At 41.6% G+C, this 25,622-nt stretch overlaps 2 protein-coding genes across 2 annotated transcripts; both read right to left on the bottom strand.

The window, feature by feature from the left end:
* Nucleotides 1–1,650: 1,650 nt before the first annotated feature.
* LOC137258831 (ganglioside-induced differentiation-associated protein 1-like) lies at nucleotides 1,651–9,122 on the bottom strand. The gene is made up of 5 exons (XM_067796523.1): nucleotides 8,934–9,122; nucleotides 5,920–6,112; nucleotides 5,232–5,390; nucleotides 2,859–3,068; nucleotides 1,651–2,120 (listed from the first exon to the last, which is right to left on the bottom strand). Exons 1-5 carry the CDS (start codon nucleotides 9,000–9,002, stop codon nucleotides 1,897–1,899), a joined length of 855 nt encoding a protein of 284 aa, XP_067652624.1. The 5' UTR covers nucleotides 9,003–9,122; the 3' UTR covers nucleotides 1,651–1,896.
* A 4,384-nt stretch (nucleotides 9,123–13,506) lies between these two features.
* Nucleotides 13,507–25,451, bottom strand: LOC137258829 (alpha-protein kinase 1-like). The gene is made up of 9 exons (XM_067796522.1): nucleotides 25,383–25,451; nucleotides 24,334–24,426; nucleotides 23,392–23,603; nucleotides 22,217–22,478; nucleotides 22,008–22,094; nucleotides 20,696–20,967; nucleotides 18,276–19,737; nucleotides 17,843–18,002; nucleotides 13,507–16,790 (listed from the first exon to the last, which is right to left on the bottom strand). The coding sequence occupies exons 2-9, from the start codon at nucleotides 24,383–24,385 to the stop codon at nucleotides 16,232–16,234; spliced, it is 3,066 nt and encodes a 1,021-aa protein (XP_067652623.1). The 5' UTR covers nucleotides 24,386–24,426; nucleotides 25,383–25,451; the 3' UTR covers nucleotides 13,507–16,231.
* Nucleotides 25,452–25,622: the final 171 nt, after the last annotated feature.

Below are 25,622 nucleotides of genomic sequence, written 5' to 3'. Positions count from 1 at the left end.
ACCTTTCCTGTGTTCAAACTCACGGTTTATATATATTCCTGTTGTATTTCTTCTTCAAGATAAGACATAAATCACTCAAGTTGCAGTGCATTGTACTTCGATTTACAAACGATAACAATCCTCGTAAAAGGGAACCTACAACGACACACTTTCACTGCACACATCTTCGGATCACGATAATGACACAGTGTCACATTGTCATCATTCTCTCAGGAAGGAGAAAGACTTCAGAGATACAACATGCATAAAATTTTAATTAAGGAAATGATAGATGCCCTATACTTAATTAAAAATAATTTATAATTTTGCAACCTTTTCTCAACACGTAATTATGATTCGACACGTGAACTTCACACACAGCATGTCATGCCACTGACAACATGACACGATTCCTCAACCCATGAAGATGCCGGGCAGAATCTCCAGCAACACGTTCTTGTAAGAGTTGGTGAACGGGATCTGATGGTCAGGCTTGCTGACTTGGTTGACACGTGTCATCCTATTCCAGTTGCCTAGATCAATGCTCATGCTGTTGATCAGTGGACTGACTGGTAGAGACTCGATTATTCACAGACCGCCGCCATACAGGTGAGTGTTACACAACCAAACCACAAAAACAGACACCGTCCCAGGAAAAGTGACGAGTGCGGCGTTACACAACCAAACCAAAAACAGACACCGTCCCAGGAAAAGTGACGAGTGCGGCGTTACACAACCAAACCACAAAAACAGACACCGTCCCAGGAAAAGTGACGAGTGCGGCGTTACACAACCAAACCAAAAACAGACACCGTCCCAGGAAAAGTGACGAGTGCGGCGTTACACAACCAAACCACAAAAACAGACACCGTCCCAGGAAAAGTGACGAGTGCGGCGTTACACAACCAAACCAAAAACAGACACCGTCCCAGGAAAAGTGACGAGTGCGGCGTTACAGAACCAAACCAAAACCAGACACCGTCCCAGGAAAATTGCTATGTGCGGAGTTAATCAAACAAACATATGATAATTCATGTCATAATTTCACTCACAACATGACATGCCACGTGCCATTATTGCACCTGTGGCATAACATTAGATAATCTCCCTTGTTTTCTCTGTCTTTCAGCAGTTGAAAAAAAACCCGCAACAAAACAAAATAAAGACATAACCAATGAAAAAAATGTGTAACTTTCTGAAATAAGGACGTGTTGCAGGATCCTGTGTAGAGTGAACACTTACTTTTAAAATGTTAACGTATCGCTCAAGGAACGTTACCGCCTAACTATACTTTGTCAGTCCTGATCCGTTACATTCACCTTGATGCGTACAGTGCACCCAAACTGAGTTTTACTGGTCTAGCCGTGGCGATCCGGACGCAAAAGGCGACTAACAAGATCAAAAGGTCAGACTCGCTGACTTGGTTGACATGCATCGTATCCTGATTTCGTAGGTGTATGCTCATGTTGTTGATCATTGGATTGACTCACTATTTTCAGGCCGGCGTCAAATAGCTGGAAAGTTGTCGGTTGCAGTGTTAAAAAGAAACTAACCAACAAAGAAATAGAGAAATAGTAGCCGTGATGATTAGATTCAGCTGTAATTGGCTGTTCATTCTGACAATTGTCGTGATTGGCATTTTAGAAGTTAGTAACAATAAAGATAGGAAACTTTACAGGGTGACTAGTTCTTTATTACATAATGGTGTGACGTTTTGGTATACACTCTAATACCGTTGTCGTGCAAGTGATGTGCCTTGTAATAAACTAAACTCTATTCTGAGGACGATTCAATAAAGATTAACACGTGTGAAAAAGCGAGCACGTTCATAATACATGTATCTAAATATGTTCGGGCATTGACTAACATTCCTTACGCTGCCTCTTTCCAGCGCCTCCTGGTGTGCACAACTTTTCATCATTTCTGCAAGAGCTTCAAATAATTTTTCTCAACTTCTGTGATCTTAATGAAGGGCAGCCTCTTCTGCACCCTCTCCCAGTAGTCCCACAGAGACTTCCGGTTGTTGCTGGAGCAATAGATAGAGAAGAGCCCTAACTTCGTGAGTCTTTTCAGTAGAACCACCAGGTTAATGTCAGCTGCCGTGAAGCCACTCCCACAGAGCCAGTTCTCGCCCTCCGCACCTGAACAGTTGCTCATTGTCAGATTGAAGAGCATAAGAAACGCAATGTTCGAAAAAATGAAATGTCAGAAAAATAAGCGTTCCTATTTATATCTTCTATTTAAGAACCTGACAAAAAAAGCCAGACTTGGGTCTCTTTTGCTGGTCAGTATATATAGTGAGTGAGTGAGTGGGTGGGTGAATGTAGTTGTACGCCACATTCAGTATCCAAGCCATGTGGTGGCGGTCTGTACATAATCGAGTCTGGAACCGATAATCCAGTGATCAACAGCACGATCATCAACCTAAACACTGGGTACGATGACATGTGCCAACCATGTCAGCAAGTCTGACCACCCGATCTCGTTAGTCGTCTCTTACAACAAACATGGATTTCTGAGGATAAATTTTAACCCAGTTTTCACGGGCTACTATAATGCGTTATTGCCCGCATTGAGTAATATCGTCTCTTCTCTCTTCGACCCATACTATGCAATCATTTGGTATCCAGTCACATGATTCTGAAACGCCTCTGGGAGCCTTATCTGCAGAAACAATTCTGACACTATGGAAAACTAAATCTAGAGGTTTTAACAAATAAATAAGGTCATAACAAGCATTCTAACGCAAACTTATCACGGTATTTTAAAGACAAATATCCATCATACACCCACCTGACAGAGATTAGCAATTAATCAAATTGTTGTGTACTCTGCATTGTCACACTCAGATAACAGTCAAATACTCTTCAACTTCTCACCTTGTTTCGTCCTGGACAGCTGATCTTCAACTTCGTCCAGCACCGGATGTACTGCGTCAATGGCGGCCTGGACACGTGACTGGTCTCTCACTACCTGTGACCTGGCCTTGACCACAGCTGCTTTTTTCAGGTAGGCTTCTTTCAAATCGACCTCTTCTTCCGCCATTTTTGTCAGCTTTGCTTCTTGTTGTATGAAATATTCATCTCTTTCTGGGTGTGAAATTATAAATTTTATAGCATAAACAACACACAAAAACATATCTGCCTCGAGTAAATCATAAATTTTCGGTCGTTTCAAAATATATAACTAGGTAAAAAAATTCCGGAGAAGCAGTATCCATAAAACAGAAAATATCATGTTGTCCCTGATAGTGAGTGAGTGAGTGAGTTTAGTTTGCGCCGCTGTTAGTACTATTCCAACAATATCACAAAGGAGGACTCCAGATATGTGCTTCAAACATTGTACCCATCTGCGAAACTTTACCAAGACTTTAGGCGTGAAGACCGAACTCTGTAACCACTAGGCAATACATGTATTAGTAATCACCACCGCCCCTGATAGAAGTTCGTAAATAGCTTAGTGTATTTTCAAAAGTTTCAAAACCTTTCTCAAATATATTCTTTGCTGGCTGTTTTGAGTTGTATGATTATCTACGTGTTATTAAACCCTGTACCACGTACACGAAAATAAATACGTTTATAGATTGGACGGAATGTGTATCCGTTAGTACTGTGTACAATGACGATTGTATTCGGAATATTATAACGGCACCGCCCTCCCGATTTAATTTACCAGGGTCAACAAAGAGTTCGTAACGTTACGAGATGTCGTAACTCTATAGTTTATCATACGAATGTAGCGCTACGAATGCTGTGTTAATCGGGACCCTGATACATGTTTGTGAAAACAGTGGAAGTATTGACACAATAACACTATAGTAATTAATGATTGTTGAACTTCTTGAACAACACAGGTTACTGTTTGCCAGCTTACACAAAGCCAACGCGCTCACAGTGTGCTAAGGAACTATGGATCATTATCGAACGGATCTCCGATTCGAGTGCCAACTGCTCTGGCTCCGCTCATCGATAATTGGTCTTCAGTAACCCATGCATGACGGAAGAGGCGGCTAACGGGATCCGGTGCTCAGACTTATTTACTTGGTTGACTCACAGATTAGGTTGACTCATGTTATCGTGTCTCAATTGTGTTAATCGGTGCTCATGATATCAGTCTCGGGATTATCTGGTCCGGACTCATAATATCAGTATTTTCGAGTTTCTTGTTGGTTGCTTGTAACGTATCCATGTCCCACGGCTTGACGTCATTTCTTCCTGAAGATGTCTCCCAAGTTTAACGCCACTGTTTGTCATGGGGATAGGGAATCTGCCTTTTAGCTTAATGTTCGCTGGTTCGAATCCCTTGCCGTATCATACTAAATTACTATATGATACTTGTTGTTGCTCTGTCTAAGGTGACGAAAGGACGTGCTCACTGTGCGTCAGTGTATGCGGTAGTAACCAGGATAACTTCCGGTGTTTCGGTATCTCAGTTGGCAAAAGAACCTTCATACGTCTAACAGCCACGTGTACACTGCCAATTATTTAACTAGTTTAAGGGAAGCTCGAAGATCCGGATCCGATTCAACTTGATTTGTGAAAGTACGTGTGAAGTCCTCTGTCGTTATATTGCTGGAATATTACTAAAAGTGGTGTAAAACAGTAATCTCACTACACCGTGTATTAGTAGTACCAAGATGTATCCTACAACCAATCGTTTGAAACAATATATGACCTAGAACTGGATCACTAGTCCTCAGTACTCAGTGACTATGTTATGATACTGATATCACAAAGCACTGATTCCATTTAGTACATTATACCACGTCCGGAACAATCTGGAGAATGTCGTCAAAATTGCTTCAACTAATAAGTAACCTTTTGATATTTGGTGTAATGTACATGTGTAAATAGCCAAGGGCATTAGTAGGGTTAAAATTTGTGGTGATAATATGTATGGTTAATGTATAATTATGGTGGCTTAGTATCTGTTCATCATTGTGTTAACTCAGTAATTCCAAACTTTGTGAAACGTCACCGAAAAAACACTTCACAATTCATTTCCAGAAACAGAACCATGATAACAGAAGCAAGTACCTCTCGACTGGAACATGATATCTGGTGGTTTCATGAGCACCCATCATAAAACATGCCTAGTTCTTTGAATAAAATACTGAATCTTAATACCTTGTAGATTATGTTAACATAACAATCACGAAGCATGCATGTCTTGTATACTGAAAAAAAGCCCGGTATGTTTGTGTGATGGCTAAAGATCTATCACAGTTGAGACTCTCTCCTCCTTTGCCTCACCTGCCTTATGGGTTGGGGAACAGGTGCCCCCCGGGGCCATCTCGGGGTTATACATCAGTCCTCCTGTGAGGACCTCTACGGGGGTCTGTTTTAAAAGTTTTCGGAATTTGTCAACACTTTTTCCAAGGTCTGAGTCTGGCGACGGAACGAGTTTGGGTTCTGAAAATGAAACATTACCATCATGCAAAACAATGTGTCTTTCTCCGGTTCTTCGTCCGATGTTTTCAAAGTTCAAAGTTCAAGTTTGGCATATTTGTATGTCTGAATATTATATAACACCGTAACAAACTTCATCTGTGCACAGTAATAGCCGTGGAATAGTTTAATCAGTACATTATTGGGGGCGCTGACATTTTCAGTTGAGACAGGTCAGCGAGTCCAATGACTTAGACAATGACATTCTGTATGGAGGTCTCTATTTATTATATCAGGAGTCATTGACACTAATGCCTTTCAGAGAGAAAATCGTGACATTCATCCCGAAATTATGTAGTAATTACAACATTTTTCGCGTCATATACCTTTTTTATCCAAGCTGACATATATTCTGACATAAAGCTTAAATATTCACACATGGCTGCACGATTTCTGGAAATATCACACTTCTTGATGAGGAAAAAAAGGGTTATTTCCTAAGATTACAGCACTACAACTGTCCCCTAAATACGTGAATACAGTTGTCACAAACCATTTGCAATCTCCCTGTCGATGTAATCGATGATGGCTTCAGACTCAGGTATCAGTTTGCCCCTGTCTCCCAGCACGGGCACTTGTCCCGCAGGGTTGATTTCCATGTACCACCTAGCTACCCCCTCGCCCTTTCCCAGGTGCACTACTTTCTCCGTAAACAGTTCTCCCTTCTCATAGAGAGCCATCAGTACCTGTCAATATATAGGTCATCGCATGTCAGTCATCGGCACGTATCAATATGTGTCATGACATATCAGTCATCAACACCTATCAACATGTCATCACATATCAGTCATAAATGACTGTCAACATGTGGTATCACATGTGAGTCATCAACACCTGTCAACATGTCATCACATATCAGTCATCACTTGTCAATATTATGTCATCACAAGTGAGTCATCATCACTTGTGAACATATGTCATCACATAAGTCATCAGTACCTGCCAATGTATGATCACATGTGAGTCATCATCGCCTGTCAACATGTGTCATCACGTGTGTGTCGTTAACACCTGCTATTGTATTAAGTCATTACATGTCAGCCATCAGCATCTGTCAATATATGACTCCACATACTTCTGTTCTTTCTACTTCTATTCCTGAATCTACCGACTCTCATACTTTCTTTCAGTTGAACCATGCATGTAATTCATAGAAATAACATGCAATGACGTTCAGCTGAACAGTTTTACTGGTATATGTACGTCTAGTGAATTCTCAGAATCACGTCAACGACACGTCATGTCAATAGTTTAAACATTTTTTCAGTTCGTGCCATTAGTTCCAACTTCAATATATTCAAAAATATTCAACTGAGTAAACCTAGCGAATGACAAATATTTGACATATTTACACTGAGTTATATAAAAAAGAAATCGTCCATCAAAAGAGTAATGAAGAATGAGGAGGGATCCATTTCACAATGAAACATTGTTCTATCATGACGTCACGACGCCAACATCCCGCCAGAGTTGTTTTTGTTACAACCATACATTCACATGAAAACTGATGTCTAAACATTCATCATAGGACAGAACCACCTTCCAAGCCAACTATAAGAAATAATTCGCCATAGATCACATATGTATAATCAGACAAAGGAAGTATAGTCACGGCCTAATCACGAGGTGTCAGAATTCACGAAATTACTCGATCACGTTACAGAACTGCTGAGTGGTTTTTGAACGAGTGTTTTATTACCCGTTGTCGTGGCAACATATTTAACATCATATGTTGATGATCGTCCAGCAGGATATTGCATGTGTCACTGCATCATGCACGACCATATATTTGGTTGATGCATGGCATCTATATTCGTCTGGTGCTTGTGCATTCAGCTAGAAGGAGTACCTTCTTCCATTATTTTAAGCACTCTTGTACGTTTGTTTTCTTCAGTTGATTTTGGCGCATTACTGAAAATAAGGTGACACTGTCATTTCATTAATAAGACCAACCAAACGGTAATGAGATGTATATATCATTTTTCATACTTATCCATCGGGTTTGCAGCACACCGTCTATTTGCCCGTCGATCTACTTCCACTGGACTATCTCTGTCTACCTGACTGTACTAGACTGTCTACCTGTCGTACGTCTACCACCTGACTGTACCACACTGTCTACCTGACCATATACTTCAATCAACCTGACTATACCACACCTGCCCTTTTACCTCCATCTACCTGACTGTACCACACTGTCTGCCTGCACTTCTACCCCCATCCACCTGACTGTACCGCACCGTCTACCTGTCCTTCTACCTCCGTCTACCTGACTGTACCACACTGTCTACCTATCCTACCTCTACTACCTGACTGCACCACACTGTCTACCTGACAATCTACTTCCATCAATCTGACTGTACCACACCGCCTACCTGTACTTCTACCTCCATCTACCTGACTGTATCACACTGTTTACCTGTCCTTCTGCCTCCGTCTACCTGACTGTACCACACTATCTACCTGCTCTTCTACCTCCGTCTACCTGACTGTTCCGCACTGTCTACCTGTCCTTCTATCCCCACCTACCTGACTGTACCACACTGTCTACCTGTTCTTCTACCCCCACCCACCTGACTGTACCACACAGTTTACCTGCCATTCTACCTCCATCTACCTGACTGTTCCACACTGTCTACCTGTCCTTCTACCTCCGTCTACCTGACAGTACCACACTATCTACCGGTTCTTCTACCTCCGTCTACCTGACTGTACCGCACTGTCTACCTGTCCTTCTACCTCCGGCTACCTGACTGTATCACACCGTCTACCTGCCATTCTATCTCTGTCTACCCGACTGTACCACACTGTCTACCTGTCGTACCTCTACCACCTGACTGTACCACACTGTCTACCTGACCATATACTTCAATCAACCTGACTCTACCACATCGTCAACTTGTTCTTTTACCCCAATCCACCTGTACCACACTGTCTACCTGTCCTTCTACCCTTCTACCTGACTGAACCACACTGTCTACCTGTCCTCCTACCCCCATCTACCTGACTGTACCACACTATCTACCTGCCCTTCTATCCCATCCACCTGACTGTACCACACCGTCTACCTGTCCTTCTACCTCCATCTACCTGACTGTTCCACACGGCCTACCTGTCCTCTTACCTCCTTCCACCTGACTGTACCACACTGTCTACCTGTCCTCTTACCTCCTTCCACCTGACTGTACCACACTGTCTACCTGCCCTCCAACTTCCATCTACCTGACTGTACCACACGGTCTACATGTCATTCTACCTCCATGTCAGTAGGAACGAAGGAAAGAAAAAAAACAAATAAACAAACGAACAGATTTAAGTAAAATTTTAAAAAACCCAATCTTGTTCATCTGGGGATACAGTGATCCAGTCATATATAAAGTTCCGTCGTGACCTAGCTGGTGCAGTCTGTAAACCGGAGGTGTTTTAAAACACCAGGTGGGCAAGCAACGACTGAAGTAACATCAACTATAAATAACGACCTACTCTTATTGTATTAAGATACAGTACCTTATGGGAGTAGAACGATGTTGGAGTATAGTACAGGGTGAAGCGAGGCCGGGACTCGTCGTCAGCCATGGTTACCTGGAGGGGAGTTTCGAGTTGACTATGACACCCAGGTCGAGTAGAGGAAGTAGCTGTCCCACTACGACCTAAGCTAACGAAATTTGAACTGGATACCTTACGCAGAAACCTAATCGCGTTATCTACAGTGTTTAACACGTAGATAACGGAAGCATTACTGTCAAAATTGCTTGGAAAGGACGAAACGATTTTTGGAGTGACAGTGTAGTACACAGTACACAAGTAGCCGAATGAGACATTCTCCTGTAACGCGAGAGAATCATGTTTCTACTACAGACTGAAGGTTACTGCGGGTGGGGTGGGGTGGGGTGGGGTGGGGATCGACGCAAGTGTGATTATCAAGCATTGTTACCTAGATACTCTTGATCTTAAAGCATTAGACATGATAAGACCATATTCTTCCCCTGTATACTGTGATAGTAAATTCCCCGTACTTGCAACGATTCCTGTAGATAATGCACTTTACTGTTTATAAAAACAAATACTACAACTGTCTTTATTTGATTGCAAAGTTTCGGCATTATTAGATATGGCGGCCATCTGTAATCGAGTGATCAACAGCATGAACATCTATGTACGCAGTAGGGATACCATGGCACGTGTCAACCAAGTCAGCGAGTCTCCGGATCCCGTTAATCCCGATGTAACATCGCAATGGGCAATATTCAAAATATATAGCAGCGTTCTCCACTATTTTCGAATCTGAACCAAACAATCCAGTGACACAAACAAGTCGGCGAGTCTGCTTCCCCCCTTTCCGATCTAATTCGTCGCCGCTTACGGCAAGCATTGATTACTATAGTTCTGTAACGAATCAACGAGAGTGGATTACTTTTTGTCTTTTGTTCTAGAAGCGTGTATTCAAATCAAAAGATCGGGTGTAATGTCACAAAAACAACAACATTGCATCACGCCACTCGGAGACGTGTCAGACCTGAATCGTTTGTGTTTATAAACTGAAGAAGAAAACTATCAACGGCGTTGAACGTTGACTTAAATTCGTCAGGTTTCTGTTCAAGAGAAAAAGTAGGGTAATGAGATTCTAAACAAAGTTGAATAAAGTCGATTAAGCGACGTAACTGTGCTAGGCAATCGCGAGTGACTGAAACTTCAAGTATCTGTCTTATCCACGCCCTAAAAAAACTGTAAATACCGATTCTAGAATATTGCCTTGATAATACTATGTAGCATTCACTGACACATTGTACTATTTATTCTGGTTAGTAAGTGACATATTTTTCGACTTAAGGTTTCGAGGAAAAGACAGATTATCTGAAGGTATATGTCAATCACGACGTCGTATCATATCTACTGCGAACTTGCGGCACCAGTTCAAATGCACACACACCTTACAGCACTAGTTAACTTCACATGAGAAACAGCCAGCGTTCCTGTGTAATGACGGTCAACTGATGGTGTATATGGAACTGACAGATTTTATGGCTCACTAGGTTACTTTGATGATTTAGTGCTGGTGTATGTGTGATAATCTTTCAAAACGTAGACAGTCCTATCTTAGACAGCTTTATGCAACAATATCTCTTAACACGAATCCTCAAGTTGATACTCATGTCTTATAAGGGACTAGTCAAGACGATATGTATAGGAGTTAACACGCCTCGGAGGTTTTGGTAGACATTATAAAACCGGAGGGGTTATCGACCCCGATGGTTTTTACATTATCTACCAAAGCCGAGGAGAAGTGTCTTCAATAACATATATACCGTCAATGATAGGTAATTACAATGTAGATGATCATTTAATGAATTTATATGGAAACTGAAGCGCACGTAAAATCATGACAGTAGCTATAAATAGATAATTCAACCCCACTTTCTTCGTCGGCCCGGTGGTGATAGACCACTGTAGACCGTCTGACAACATTCCATAGAACTATAGTTCCAATCTTGCTAGGGAACACATTTGCACTTTGAACTTAATCTTGAACGGTAATTTTCAATTGATTTCAAACACTCATATATCATTTGAATGTTGATAATCATACAGAGTTAAAGATGATTGCAGAAAGTAAATCCTGGGAAGAGGTCTTTCTAGCGAAAAATGTAACCTGTCCCTACTAAACAAAAACCTCAAATGTGGTTATTCTGGGGAAAACTATGACCTGATATATAGTGAGAAGCACACTTTAGGTTTATATGTCAGACAAAGAGAAAGCCACCCAAAACTCGGTGCGCCAAGAGGCAGCAAATTCTGAGATTGATAATGAGGTGTGCCGTTGATATTGACATCCAATGATCAAGAGGAAAAAATGCCAGCACCTTCAGTAAGCACTAGTTGCGTGGAAGTGCGGTACATAAATATCATATAATAATAATTGTGTTCATTTAGCATATTTATAATAAGTTCAACAGAGATGTAAAAAAATATATAGTAAATAATGAATATAGCACTATGTTGATCATGTCCACTATTTGCACATTAAGCACTGCATTTCCACAGAATGTCCCTACAATATAATATTTGTATCTTGACATCAGCATTTATCAAGGACATAATATGTAATACTTAATGGTTATTATCATAATCACTGATCATGTGCATCCTTGGCACATTAAGCACTGCATGTATATGTAAGCGACTAACGGGATCGGGTGTTCAGGCTCGCTGATTTGTTTGACACATATCGTACTCCAAATGCCTAGGTCGATGCTCATGCTGTTGATCACTGGATCACACGCTTGTTAGTTTACGGACAACCGTCATATAACTGGAATATTTCTGAGGGCGGTGATAAACAAGGATCAAACTTCACAAGCAAATAACAAATAATGACAGTTGTACCATTTGTTGTGATTCGTTGCATATACAGGAATCTATCAGACTGTACAGGGGCTGAAAAACCCTGTTTTCTTAGTACGTACGTAGGTCTGCCTCACATTCTAAGATGCTTCGGCGAAAGATCAAAGGCGCCGACAATACTTTATCAGAGGAAAATGTGCACTTTTTGCATTACGTCACAATGTGTTAACGTCACAGCGCCATTCCAGTCTGCCCCCTCGTAATCTAACTTTTTTGCATTACGTCACAATGTAACCGACGTCACGATGGATGTCAGTTGTCATCGCCTCGTACAGCCTCCCACAGTAAACTGATTCGTCGCATCCCGTTTCTTGGTTTGCAGTTGCATCAAACAACTAACATCACCTGTGGAAACTTTATGTTTATGTTTTCCCGAAGGATAAAATGCCTCATAGATCGACTCAAAACTTTACAGAGACACAGTCATGTTTGCAATGTTTACATTCCCACCATACAGTCGTGGAATGTTGCATGACTAGTCAGCTTCAGCTGAATGTAACTGATCTAAACTTTCGTTGGTAGTAGAAATGAGACGGTCATATTGCCTTGTATGGTTTAAGAGATGTAATTAAAATGATCTAGAGAAGGTATTTAACCCGAACATAAACCTTCACCAAACTGTTCATCATTTGTTTTTCTAGTAACGTTTGTCTTAACGTAGGGGGCTGACACGTCAAAAGAACAGCGCGTCAGTTAGCCCTGTGCGAGGATTCTTAATTTACGTCACAGACACCGTCGTTTGTTTTCTGCCATAGATTAATCGAAATTAGGCTTAGAAATTATTAAATACGGCATCTTAGGAAAGAAATACAGTTCGTTCTACCACCGTGTATAGCGTAATAAAACACACTTTCGCCCTGAACTATTACATCGTTAAAGCACTCGGACGCAAACTTCCTCGTGCTTTAACTGTAATAGTTCAGGGCGAAAGTGTGCTTTATTACACTATACATGGTGGTAGAACGAACTGTATTTCTTAATTCCTTGTTTTATCAAAACGTGCGGGTATGAAGAATCTCACCCAAGAGTCTACTTATATCAATCATATTAACACGAGTTTATAAAGTTACACTGTTTAAAATACTTTTATACATTATATTGCATTTTTACTTTTATCAAGGAGTGTATAAATGATATCAGTAGACACGAGTGTGAGATTCTGTTTCTCATCAAACATCGCTCTTCTTTTTTGAAGAATGAAAAATGTACATCTCTAAACATGGTGCTACCATTAAACTTGCATTGTGACGTCATCAGGTTCATGTCGTCATAGCATTGTCAGGACATTGTACAAAAGCTACTGTCTAAGCGATATCTCCTAGGAGCACAGTTCGGGGGCTCCTTTCAACCTTTACTAAGGTTAACCTTAACTCACATTCCTTAACACTGCGCTAAGGTCACCTTAGTTACTTACGATCACCTTAGTGCTTCGTGAAAGGGGCACCTGTATGGAAATATGGGAACTAGCTGGTCAGGGGGGCCAATGTGCATAACCACCCTACACAACTACACAAGACCTGGGTGAATAAACAATGTGTTTATTGAATAGCCACGAAATCAATACAAAAAATAGTCTTCCGTGGGATAGATATGTTAACTCGCGAGTTTGGGGAATCAGCTCGCTTGGCAGCTAGGAGGTGTAACTATACCAACCCACACACAACACGAGAACCTGAGTAAATAAACAAGGAGTTTATTGCGCCACAGTCACAGGATCATTTTTACATAATTAGGTACAAATAATTATTAGAACATATTGACAATCAGTAATCAGTTGCCAAGATACATTATCATTACATGCTGCTATACAAAGTACATAATCATCATACGTCGATGTACACAACACATACTACATAAATCAAGATACATTTCTAACACATAACATCAACACAATTTCGTTCATACATCTTATAAATTAAATACTAGCATATCCAAAACAACATTACGCATTACATAATGAAATACACAGTGTCGAACACACTCTGTACATTATACCAGTATCATTCAACACGGGAAGATATTCACTCATAATACATTAATTGAAACAATACACAACACGCTCCACGACAGTCACGAAACCACTATTATCAAACAGACAAACATGAACAGCAATGCAGGGAGCGATTTGGGTTTTACAACGCTTTTAACAATATTTCAGCAATAGCATAGGACACCAGAAATGGGCTTAACACATTGTGCCCACGTGGGGAATCGAACCCGTGCCTTCAGCGTGACGAACAAACGCTCTAACCACTAGGGTACCTAGCCGCTCCTGAACAGAGCAATAGAGAGTAAAACAGTCTAAAATATATTAACGACCACGTTCCACCTAAACATAACGACCTTGCCAAGGATCTTAACATGTGGTCACGATAGCAAAAATGTTTTACAGAAAACATTGAACAGTAATGGTAACGATTTGCCAAGGTAGAAGAAAGTAAAGGGTCTTACCTGAGTAAATAAACAAGGAGTTTATTGCGCCACAGTCACAGGATGATTTGTGACTGTGGTCGTCCCTGTTTTATACCCTTTCCCAGTTGTCATAGCTAATCGGGTTTACTGATAATATTGCTGATAAGTTGTTGTATCTAAATCCTATTGCCTAATTCGACTACCGATAACGTACCTACTGCGAAGTTAAGTTACTCTATCTGTCAGAATTACATAAAGATTTTCATAACGTATTTGACCACAACGGCGTTGACAAGCGAAAGACATGATGCATCAGCTGACACATACAAGATATTGGTCTTGGACATTCGTTATCGGTGTGACCACGAGTGAAGTTCACGATAAATTGGATTAGCCTATCTCTATCTGTTAACACTTACAAGATACTGGTCTTGGACCTTCGTTATCATTGTGACCCTTGGCAGACTGAAGATGTGGCACGTGTAGCATTTCGATATTTCAATAAAATATTCTGTCATAGAATCTTTATAAAATATTGCGCATTTCCACCATGTTAATAGATACAATCAGGCTTTATAGCACGTTACAGTCATTTATAGAAATACATATATACCAGAAATGACAATGCTATAAACTAATTACAAACGACATAATAGTCAAAATAAATATCAAGGCACACAATCTAATACATCAGTTTACGTATCATTGACAGTTTACGAGGCACAACCGACACACAATGCGTTACCTGAGTGAGCAGTCAGTATGCATAGTCACAGTATGAGTGTTGTTTTATGCCACTTTTAGCACTATTCCAGCAATATCACGGCGTGGGACACCGAAAATGGTCTTCACACATTGTACACATGTAAGGAATTGAACCTGCGTCTTTGACGTGACGAGCGGGCGCTTTAACCACTAAGCTACCCCACCGCCCCCATAGTGATAGTAACCGTGGTAACGGCAGTGCCTGTGAATGTTAGAGGATCAAACCATGGGTAGTGCCAAGGGTAGAAAGATGTAACAGGTTTAACTTAAAACATAATAGCATATGGTGCAGATTTTAACAATAGTAAAGTTTCTTACCTGAGTGAATCAACGATAATTTTATTAAAGAGCCGGAATGATTATTGATTTCTATTTTGTCCGCATTTTACACCTATTTCAGCTATCGCAATTAATCGCATTTATTGATTAAACTAACGAGAAGCTTTCGTTGTGAACTTTAGTGACGCTATTTCGATGCAACGATGGCCGGCCGGTTGTAATGAAGCATTGAGTTTGTAACGAAGGTATATGTGGCACGCAACTGATTTCACCAACATGGAATATAAACAGCCATAAATACATATAAATGTCTTGCACCTTGGCTCTGTCAGTTTAAGTGATACTGATCCTGGATTGTGTCCGAAGTTGATTACAACCTGTGACCCTTGGCAGGTTTAAGATAGTGGAATGTGGTCACTTAGTATTTTCAGATTCTAATGAAAGATAATCCTTAAAAACATTTCAAACTCTGTTCATTTTCCCCATGTCAATAGTTTCATTAAATCCCTGTTTCCTCAGGGAACTGACAGTCCCGTGTATCCACTTCGGGTTCACAGCACAAATGGAGACACAGATCGCTAAATTGTAGAAATCACAATTAAAAGACATTACTGTCCCATTAAACATCCAATGGCTATTTTAAAGACGTCAGAAAATAAATTGCGTTTATGCTTAGAATCTGCATTTACAATCTCCCTGACATCTGATGCAGACTTGGAAAACAGACAAAGTAATCTGACATGATATGACTGGAAGTGAGTGAGTGAGTGAGTTTAGTTTTACACAGCTTTCATCAACATTAGAACAAGAATTACGGCGGGGGACAACAGAAATGGACTTCACGCATTGATGCTCATGTGGGCAATGAAACCTTAGGAAGGATCTGTACAACCATTAACCTACCGCTCTGCCCCTGTTAAAAGCAGCGTTAACCACAAGTCACTGACTCACCCTGACGTAGACTGGTCAGGTCGACTCAGCCTAGCAGCCTTGCACATATCATTGCATACTGGGTGTACCTCCAACCAGAACTTTTTCATGCCTTTCTCTTGATGATCATACGGACTAAATTTCTCCATGCCGCTTGTATGGAACTGTGGGTCGGTGAGGTAGATGACGCCACTTTCTTCACTACCAAGCCAGCCTTGGATGTCAACGATCATCAGCGTGCCCTTGGACTCGCAGAAGGAGAAGTGGGTCAAGGCCGTGGCCAGTTCCTCCCCGCGATGCTCCTTCTTGTTGGAGAAGGCCAGGTTGTTGGTGAGCTTGATGAAGTCGCCGTGGAGGTAGGGTTCCACGTTGATGCAGTCCTCCAGTCGCCCGTCTGGTGTCAGCAACTGAAGGTGGGCTGCTGGCAGGAACTGGACCTGGATGTCTCGTTGGTAGTTCTGGAGGACCTCGTTGAACTTGAGGACATAGTGTCCAGCCATCATCTGACACACCACATCCTGCATGTAGCGTGTTACAGAGTGGTTCTGTGGAGACCTGTACCTTTTGCCCACGTATCTGAAAACAACCTGAGTTGTTTGAAATTTGTGTATTGAATAATAAAGCATACAGGGGCGTAGCTACTTTATGAAAAGTCCTTGAGGTTGAGTAAGCAATCAATGCTGTCAAAACGAAGCTGTGCACCGTATCGGACATATACGAAGAAAAATTGACTCGCAACGCTGACTTTACATTTATTACTGACTATATATTATTCATATAGAGTGTCGTTTCAGTGTACGTTCTTACACCGTTTATGAGTGAGTTTTGTTTTGCGCCGCATTCAGCATTATTCCTGCTATATGGCGGCAGTCTGTAAATAACCGAGTCTGGAAGAGACAATCCAGTGATCAACAGCATGAACATCGATCCGCGTTACTAGCAACAGATGTCATCCAAATCAGCAAGCCTGACCACCTGATCCCGTTCGTGGCCTTTCACGACAAATATAGGTTGCTGATGGCCAATTCTAACCGGGAACGTCACTGGTCTGAAGCCATTAAGCAAGAGTGATCAAGTAGTAAGACCAGTGAAACCCAGCCGGTATGGTGCTAGCAGATACAGTCTATAACCTAATTTGCCCTTCGTAGGCCGATGGTAATTTGAAGCATACACTGAAATATGAGAGAAACAATTTACACCATCCAATCATATATTCTCTGATGTTTTATCACCGGGGATGTTTCTGTTGAAGTTTATCATAGGTCCACCAGATTAGATTACGAACTTGAAACATGTAACTGTAACGATACATTGTAACCATACCAGTAAAATGACTTTCGGAAATTGTAACCATACCAGTAAAAAGACTTTTGGATTTTCTAGGACGGGTTTAGTGGTGGTGTTTTGTTGTAACGTTTCCAATATTCAAAAAAAAAATTCAATAAAACAATATTTCCTAATCTTTTCCATGATAAACACCCTGTAACACTTTCTCAGGAGAAGACTGAGTTGTCAAATCAAGTTTTTGAGCACTGACTGTAAGTGACTTTTCCATGAAAAAACTCGCAGATCATTGCCATTATAATGTTTGGTCCGCCCCTTGTAAAGGAGGACCACGTGCGTCATACCGTCCTCTGGGTTCTTCTTGGTGCAGAAACTGAACGTGGTAGGCATCTCGGCAGTGTCCTTTCTTTCCCTCATCCAGATCAAGCTTCTTCCCAATATATACCAGAGTACTCTGGGCTGTCCAGTCTCCAGTGGCGGGGTTGTACGTCAGCAGGAATGACCCTGAGAAATTAGTGCCCAAAGTTCAATAATAACAGAATTTCTTTTCACAGAACGACGCTGGTGGTGTTGCGCATTTGTTTTCTCTAAAACAATTCTACAATACTAAAAACATTACAAACCTTTGCTTAAGAGGTGTATTTTGAGCAAATACGTATTAAATGATATGCAAATTCCCTCGAAAGCACAATTCCCACTTTTAATGGGACGCGTGGGGTTACATTTGAGGTTTCACTGTTTTCTTTAAATACAAAATTCAAAATGACCACTACTTACTTCGAAGCTTGTCTGCGGGAGATTCAGGTTGCGGCAGGGGTGGACGCCAGTTGCTTAGATACTCTGCCGGATCATCAGTTGTGATGCTCTCCCCAAGATCCATGTCTACAAAGGAATCGGTCAATGTTGTCCTTGAAAGGTCAACAAGGGGCAATAACTCTGGAATATCAGTATTCTCATTCAACTGCCTTCTTTTCCTGTCTTCCTCCCTCATCATAGGCTGGTTGGCAATGTCGTGGGGGTGGAGGAATGATCTGTCAGCATCTTCACATGTTTCGGATGGCTTCGTTGTTGCATCCTGGTCAACCAAATTGTTCTCTTTAGTTATGTGTTTCCTTTCCCCAGTGCTACCTCTACTTTCAATAGTTTGGTAAATATATGGCACTGATAAGTTCACAAGGTCTTTCGGACGAACTGACGAGGATGCCTCGTCCTGGTTTTGAGTACCTTTACAAGGGACCGGCGAGGAGAAGAAAGCTGGATCCACAGGGAGACCTACACATTTATGCTTATATATCTGCCACTGCTTCTTAGGATCCACAACTCTACCTGGAGTCATCAGGGGATAGGTGTAACAGCCTTGAGTTGTCTCTTGACTGGCTATGGATGCCTGTTGGAAACTGTACGTCCAGGCTCTCGGGGCCGTTTCCTTCCTTCGTCTATTGATCACAGAGGATTCACCTGTTTCTGTTTGGATATCCGTGCCTTCTGTTTTGTGGCTAATGAATGACGATCCTCTAGAAGACTCTGTCTCTGCTCTTCCCTCGGAAGGGATAATACCACACATTTCTGCTTTTCTTGGTCTGCAGTCTGAAGCTTCTGGTTCTGTCTTACTGGCGACTGGGATAGGATGCTTCTGACAAGCCTTCCCGCAAAGATGCTCTTCTAAGGAGCTTGACCCATGCTTAGCTAACGACCTCGCCCCATCCACGTCCTGGGCCTTATCTACTAGCTTCAGAGATACTCCTTCGTTCTGAGATGCACGTCCTCTCGGAAATTCGTTTTCTTCATTCTGAGACCCGTCTTGTGTCTTGATTGTATCCCCACTATGCTGCCTATCCATGCTGTCATTCCCGGCAACCTTCCCTTCAAGCTTAGGAAGATCAAGGATTGTTAAAGACAAATCCATAATCTTCACTGTCCTCGATGTATGGTCCAACTGGGCCGCCTGACCAGCGGCTTGATGGCTACATAGATGCAGGTATAACTCCATGCTCAGCTGCTGCAGGTACTCGGCCAGGTCTCGGTCCTGCTGGACAGGGGTGAGTGACAAAGTGAGGCTGATCATGAATAAGGCTCGGACAAATTCATGGAACTGTTCCACGCTCCTCAGTGCTGAGATGGTCTTGTGTGCGCTCAAGCATGACTTCATCTCTTTCAAGACTGTCTGGAACAACTTGTATTCCTCTTGGACAGAGGGTCGTAGAATGGCATATTTCAACAGTGATACATCCGCATCCAGCTGAAAGGACACGGACACGAAGAATTTTAGAACTCTATCGTCATCGTCGTCGTCGTCATCATCGTCGTCGTCGTCGTCATAATCACCACCATAGTTTAATATTGTTTTAGGCCGCCGGCGTAGAACTACACATTACATAAGAAAACTAATGCGCGCAACCTTGCAGAAAGGACATCGTCACAAAGTGACAACAATTAGCAAACCCCATCCAACTACACTATTTTAGAAACGTACACATAAAGTACAGTATGTATTACGTTAGGGGTTTTAGAATTACAGTGATATTGCCTTTTCTGAATTATTACATTGATATTAACGGTATTTTTTAAAGTTTATTCTTAAGTTGGAAAACTTCATGCCAAATTATTACCTCCGTAACAGGGAGACGCCAATGTAAATTTGGCCTTATCGATCATGTCGTTTGTTTTACGGTTAACTAAACTGTGGTATTCTTAAAGTTCAAACATGTGACATCTACATAAAGTTATTGTTTTGACTGATTATGCTGTATGGATTATGTAAACACATTTGGAATGAAACGTGTATTTTCCGTGTAAATTTTCATCAGACACGAATGTTTTCGCTTCACAGTGTCTGGTTATAAAGGCTCGGGGTAAACACAGTTTATTGTGCTTCAACAGAATGCACATTCCTCTTTAATTTGAAAAGTGAAAATTTGAAAACTGGCTTGTCATGATAGGAAGAGGTTAAATCTGAAACATACACTAAGTCTAACCTTCGTAACAGAAGATTAAGAAGGCACATTTGGATGTGGCATATCTAGAAAACCAAAAATATCTTGAGAGTGAAATTATTGTTTCGAATACATTGGATGTTTGTTTTCAAATACATGTCATTTTAATAATATTAGATATTTCATTTTTGGTGTATGTGTAACCACATGTGGGTCACTTATGCTGGAATGAATGTTTATGCAAGTGAGTCCTGTAGTGTGTACCTGATGTTTGGAGCGGTACAGACTCTCATCAATAGTCTGAATGTAGCGGACAGCTTCAATGCCAGTCAAGTAGGACTGGTGACAAGGATGCTGGGACTCAAAGTCCTCAGGAAATCTCTGCCGGACTTCATCGTAGTCGTTCAGTGACAATCTTCCCAGACATCTGGTGAGCAGCCCGAGACACGATGCTATACCCTTGTCGTCCTGTTCTCTCAGAGAGGCAAACAGTTGGATTGATTGCAAAAGGGGTTCGACAGCTTCTTTCATCATTCCTGCAAACAAACGAAACCACTCACAGACTCGGCTTACCGATGCAAGGGAAGTAACTGACCGTAAAGAACCAGTTTCCACACTTGCCGAAAGAGGGCTTTAATTTCGTGGTGACCTCAGTGCTTAAAGCGGTGTGTCCATTCTATGTCTCTCGATTTGATTAAACAGATTTCACCTATCACGTTTCTTGCATTTGTCTGAAGCACAATGGCGGCACCCACTCAAGACGATCTAATCGATAACCAAGATCACGAAGTGCACCAAATTACTTAAGCAGGTTAATGAAAGAAACACACCTTGAAAACAGTAGAAAAATATCTGTACTCGTGGTCTTTCAATGCTGCAATAGGCAGTTTACGACACTGAAATCTACTTTGTAGAGCAATTTTGATAGACATAATCCAGGGAAAATGTGTTTCGCCCTTGAAATTTCAGACAGGCTCCATGACACAACTATGAGGCAGTGGTGCAATACTGGACCTCAGGATTGTGATGCACTGTTGAAACACTCTACACAGTCTCCGGACACTGCATATTCGTACATTATATTCTACACATTTTCCTACTGTGGCCTAATATACTATACATCTGAACTGCCATCTAAGTGTTCATTCACAAAGAAACTCATCAAAAGGGTGGTGATTTGGCTAAAATGATTCCCAGATGTTTTGCGTTGAAAAATTGTTATTTCGTCTTCATGCAGATCTCCGCTTTGTACGTACTGGCCCAAGACTGATTCAGATATTCACTTCCATCAAAGCCTTGAATTTATATGACGTCATCTCCTTGGTCAGTTGTATGAATGTTTTGGCCACCTGTGTGACCTCGTGGACAAGCTGTGGAACATTCTTCATCAGTTGTGTGACCTCATGGACCAGCTGTGTGACCTTATTGACTAGTCTGACCTCCCTGGCCAGCTGTGTGACCTCGGTCAGTTGTTAGACCTCCTTGTGCACCTGTTTGACTTTCTTTTCCAGCTGTTTGATCTTGTCCAGCTGTGTTACCTCCTTGTCCAACTGTGTGACATACAGTCTCGACTCACCTAGATTGTGCATAATGTTGCCCTTGATTTTGATGACCTCTGCCTTTGTGGTGACATACTGGTCATCGTCGGCATACCTCCATTCTCCTACAAGTATACATCAATTGGTTTGAGATATAATTGACTGTAATCATGCGTTCCTCACAATACAAAGCCATGCTTTCTCTTAAATACACTTTATAAGAGCGTAATGCCGTGCAGCGGCCTACCTGGATTCCCCTGGGGCCTAATGAGGACTTGGTTGAGCACCTTAATAGCTCCATGGAGGTCCCCCTCGTCCTTCAAGAGGCGGGCTTTCCTCACTTGGATCTGAGGAGCGATGGCCACCTCTGGGCATTTCTCCTTTATAAAATCCACAATTTGCAGCAGGGGTTTGGACGTTCCAGACCAGTAGGAGGCCCGGTCTACGGTAAAGGCAATACAGGACGCCATCTTGAAATCACCAGCTTCTATTGCCAGATCTATGCACCTCTGAGAATGAAATTACAAACGGTGAAAGTTTAGTCTGACATCGCCTTTTACAATATTCCGGCGGGGACACCAGAAATGGGCTTCACACACTGCACCTATGTGGGAAATCAAACACCCGGGTCCTCAGCGTGAAATAAACGATATTTCAGTTATGTCCTGTCAGGGAAGGGACCAAGTCGTCTATGACGCCGCAATTCAGTATGCAGAGTTGCGTCCCTTTCGTTTACCAGGTTGTTATGGTCAGTTGTTCCGACTTGCGGACAATGGTTTCTAGGTTTGTCGTAACCATAGCCATTCCATCAAAGTGGTACACGTTCCACTTCACTTCAGTATTTCTCCAACATTTAGCTGGCAGTGACTGAAATCCAGCAACAAGCACATTTTGATGACAAACCAAATATGATACTCGCCGAGAACCTTGGTTTCGAACATATGCGGATCCTAAATGTTTGATTTCCCTCAAGCATTATACAACAGAACAGGGGTGATTCATGTTTGGTTGCTGTTATCTGCCGCATTCCCCAATGTTCCAGTTATTTATGGCGGCAGTCTATTCCTGGCAAACAAGGATAAGTTGAGCACCGACCTGACAATTGACCCATAATAGCATGTTTGAGTGCTTCCCCTTGGAGCTTGCCATTGTGAGGCAAAGGGCCTCAGGCTGTACGTGATCAAGGGTAGAGAGATGTGTGAAGCATGTGGCCTATCTCAAGAAACTCCTTCGAGCGAATCCATTTCATCATCATACACTGCACATGCATTAGCCTACATGTGCGCTACCCTTCACACACAAAATGGGTTTGCTCATTGCCATGCACTGCCTACTTCTCGTAAACGCGTTCTCTGCGCCGGTTCAACTTATCCGTGTTTGCCAGTAATATTCGAGTACAGACCCGACAATCCAGTGACTCACATACAAGACTTCCATCTGATTCATTGATAAGATTGTGTCATTCGTAGCCGTCATCATCTCAGGTGTGGCTTCGGGTGGTAGAAAGGGTCGCTTCTGTTTGCTCGCATCATCTATGAGCTGTCGTATGTTCGGAGGAAGAAGAGCCAACCACTTGTGCAGTTTTTCTGTTGCAGAGGTGGGTACCGTTTCCCCATAGACGATCGCCTGAATTCCTGTAAATCACGACTAATGTGTCAAAAGCCGTAGATGCGAGGTTTAAACGGGCTTTACACAATGCGACCAAACGTTGACTTACAACCGGATATTGTATATCAACATTTGTTTGCTTTTTTTAAGCTGAGCCATTGCTGCAATGTATTTGGAGAGCTTGATTAAATCTTAGTCTCTGAATATATATAATTATGACAGTACTGAGTGAGTGAGTATGGTTTCACATGCTTTTAGCATTATTCCAGCAATATCATATTGCGAGGAACGCCAGAAATGATAGCAACAAATAAAACAATTTTAAATTGAAATTAAGACCCTGCCAGAAGGAAAATTCAGAACCTGGGGAAATCTGGACTTACTTCATTTAGGGTTTCAGCATTGCTTGGAATGCTAGGCAGTAGGAACTACAGTGTGGTTCAGGGAATGTCAGATAGACTAGGGTACAGCCGATTTCCTACCTTTCACTGTCATCTTGATTAAACGATAACATGAAAAATGTTTATTGTTTAACATCTAAGTCCATGAACAAAAAAAGGTAGCATAGATTTTATAAACCGTAGACGTGTGGGTATAGTTTTTTATACAATGAGTGCATGTTGAATAAAAAGTCACTAACTCACTAACTTCACTAGCTTAGGTCAGGAATTAACATTCCTAACAACACAACGTTTCGTTTAGGATGAAATCAGTTAGTTCTAGCACAAACAAATAAGTGAATTTGACACGTTTTACCTGCATCTGTAATTGGTTGAAGACCGAAATATTTCAACACGTTGACTGACATCTTTTAAATGATCCCTGTTCAAACGAACCTGTTCACTGGAACTGATAAACAGAGAGTTTTGAAGCAGGGATTGTTACATTTCTCAAGGTCAAGTCACAAAAACCTTTACAACCAATAATTCACGGGGGTTTGCACTACAAAACAATGACATAAAGGTAAACACTGTCACCGGCGTTGTCTGAACACTATATAATGGTACAAAGTCGGGCCCAGTATACATCTTGATGCCAGTATTTTTAGCATTACAGGCCCCTGTGCTATCATTGACATTTCCCTTCGAAATAAATTCATATAATAGTTACGACACATTGGTGATCGACATTTTGATTTTGAATTTTGACAATGTGCTTGTAAAGCTATAGTCTGCTTGCTAAACGGGCCACACTTCATCTCGTTTGTAAACCACGCAAGATTTACTGATTATGTTGAAGCGGTACCTCCTCAACGCCGTCTATAGCGTTGTCGGCACGGGTACTACAGGTAAGCACCCCAGGTACGTTTCGGTGTACAGAAATGTACCCTAATCAAAATCTGAATACAGAAATGTACCCTTGGGCGAGTTTTATTCTGCACTGTGTCGTTTTTATGATTAGACTTGTCATGCAGTTGTACTAGGTACATTTGATTGCGTTAGATAAGAAACGATCGAGCGTTCACAGTAACAAACATTTCGCGTTGCACAATACCACTCACTATGAGCTGAGCGATAAGAACTACAAACGGATTTGGTTTAGGGTTGCAGAATATGGATTCGTCCACCGGTTAGGGTACCGGGTACCTTTCTGAATTTTGATTTTGTTTAGGGTGCATTTCTGTATACAGAAATAATAACTGGGGTACACATCTGCAGTACCTCTGCCGAATACGACCCCTTCAGCGTGTATAACAGCTCTAGTTAGTTTCATTGTTGTTACTAAATATTGGAATTCTCCTAAATTTTGATGCTTCTGGCTACGTGTACAATGACGTCATAGCTAAACTTTGCAATAATTCATACCTTTTGGTCGACTATGCGCGTGCGTGAACTTTCATTTCATCAGTTTTGGACTTGGGGATTCCCCGTGTTGTCACGTGACTTGCGTACTACCAGACAACAACTACCTTCAAGGGCGAGTTTATCAAAAGACCCCCCTGCGATCAGACTTGTATTGTGAAGCATCCATATAATGATTTATATATTTGATTTATTATATTTGAGCATTGATGCTCTATTTTGAAACATCGAAACCCCGAAACT

The sequence above is a fragment of the Haliotis asinina genome, chromosome 12 (genome assembly GCF_037392515.1).
Source record: "Haliotis asinina isolate JCU_RB_2024 chromosome 12, JCU_Hal_asi_v2, whole genome shotgun sequence".
NCBI classification, from domain to species: Eukaryota; Metazoa; Mollusca; class Gastropoda; order Lepetellida; family Haliotidae; genus Haliotis; species Haliotis asinina.
This window is presented reverse-complemented; position numbering and strand designations above follow the sequence as displayed.

Bases quoted from the DNA above. Each gene is read 5' to 3' on its own strand.
- LOC137258831 (XM_067796523.1), bottom strand. From the start codon at position 9,002: ATGGCTGACGACGAGTCCCGGCCTCGCTTCACCCTGTACTATACTCCA. The intron at 3,069-5,231 runs GTGAGGCAAAGG...TTTCACACCCAG, and splicing joins TTCCCCAACCCATAAGGCAG to AAAGAGATGAATATTTCATA. The intron at 2,121-2,858 runs GTGAGAAGTTGA...GCAACTGTTCAG, and splicing joins GCTGTCCAGGACGAAACAAG to GTGCGGAGGGCGAGAACTGG.
- LOC137258829 (XM_067796522.1), bottom strand. From the start codon at position 24,385: ATGTCAGTCAACGTGTTGAAATATTTCGGTCTTCAACCAATTACAGAT. The intron at 19,738-20,695 runs GTACACACTACA...GTGTCCTTTCAG, and splicing joins TGTACCGCTCCAAACATCAG to CTGGATGCGGATGTATCACT. The intron at 18,003-18,275 runs GTAAGTAGTGGT...CTAATTTCTCAG, and splicing joins TCCCGCAGACAAGCTTCGAA to GGTCATTCCTGCTGACGTAC.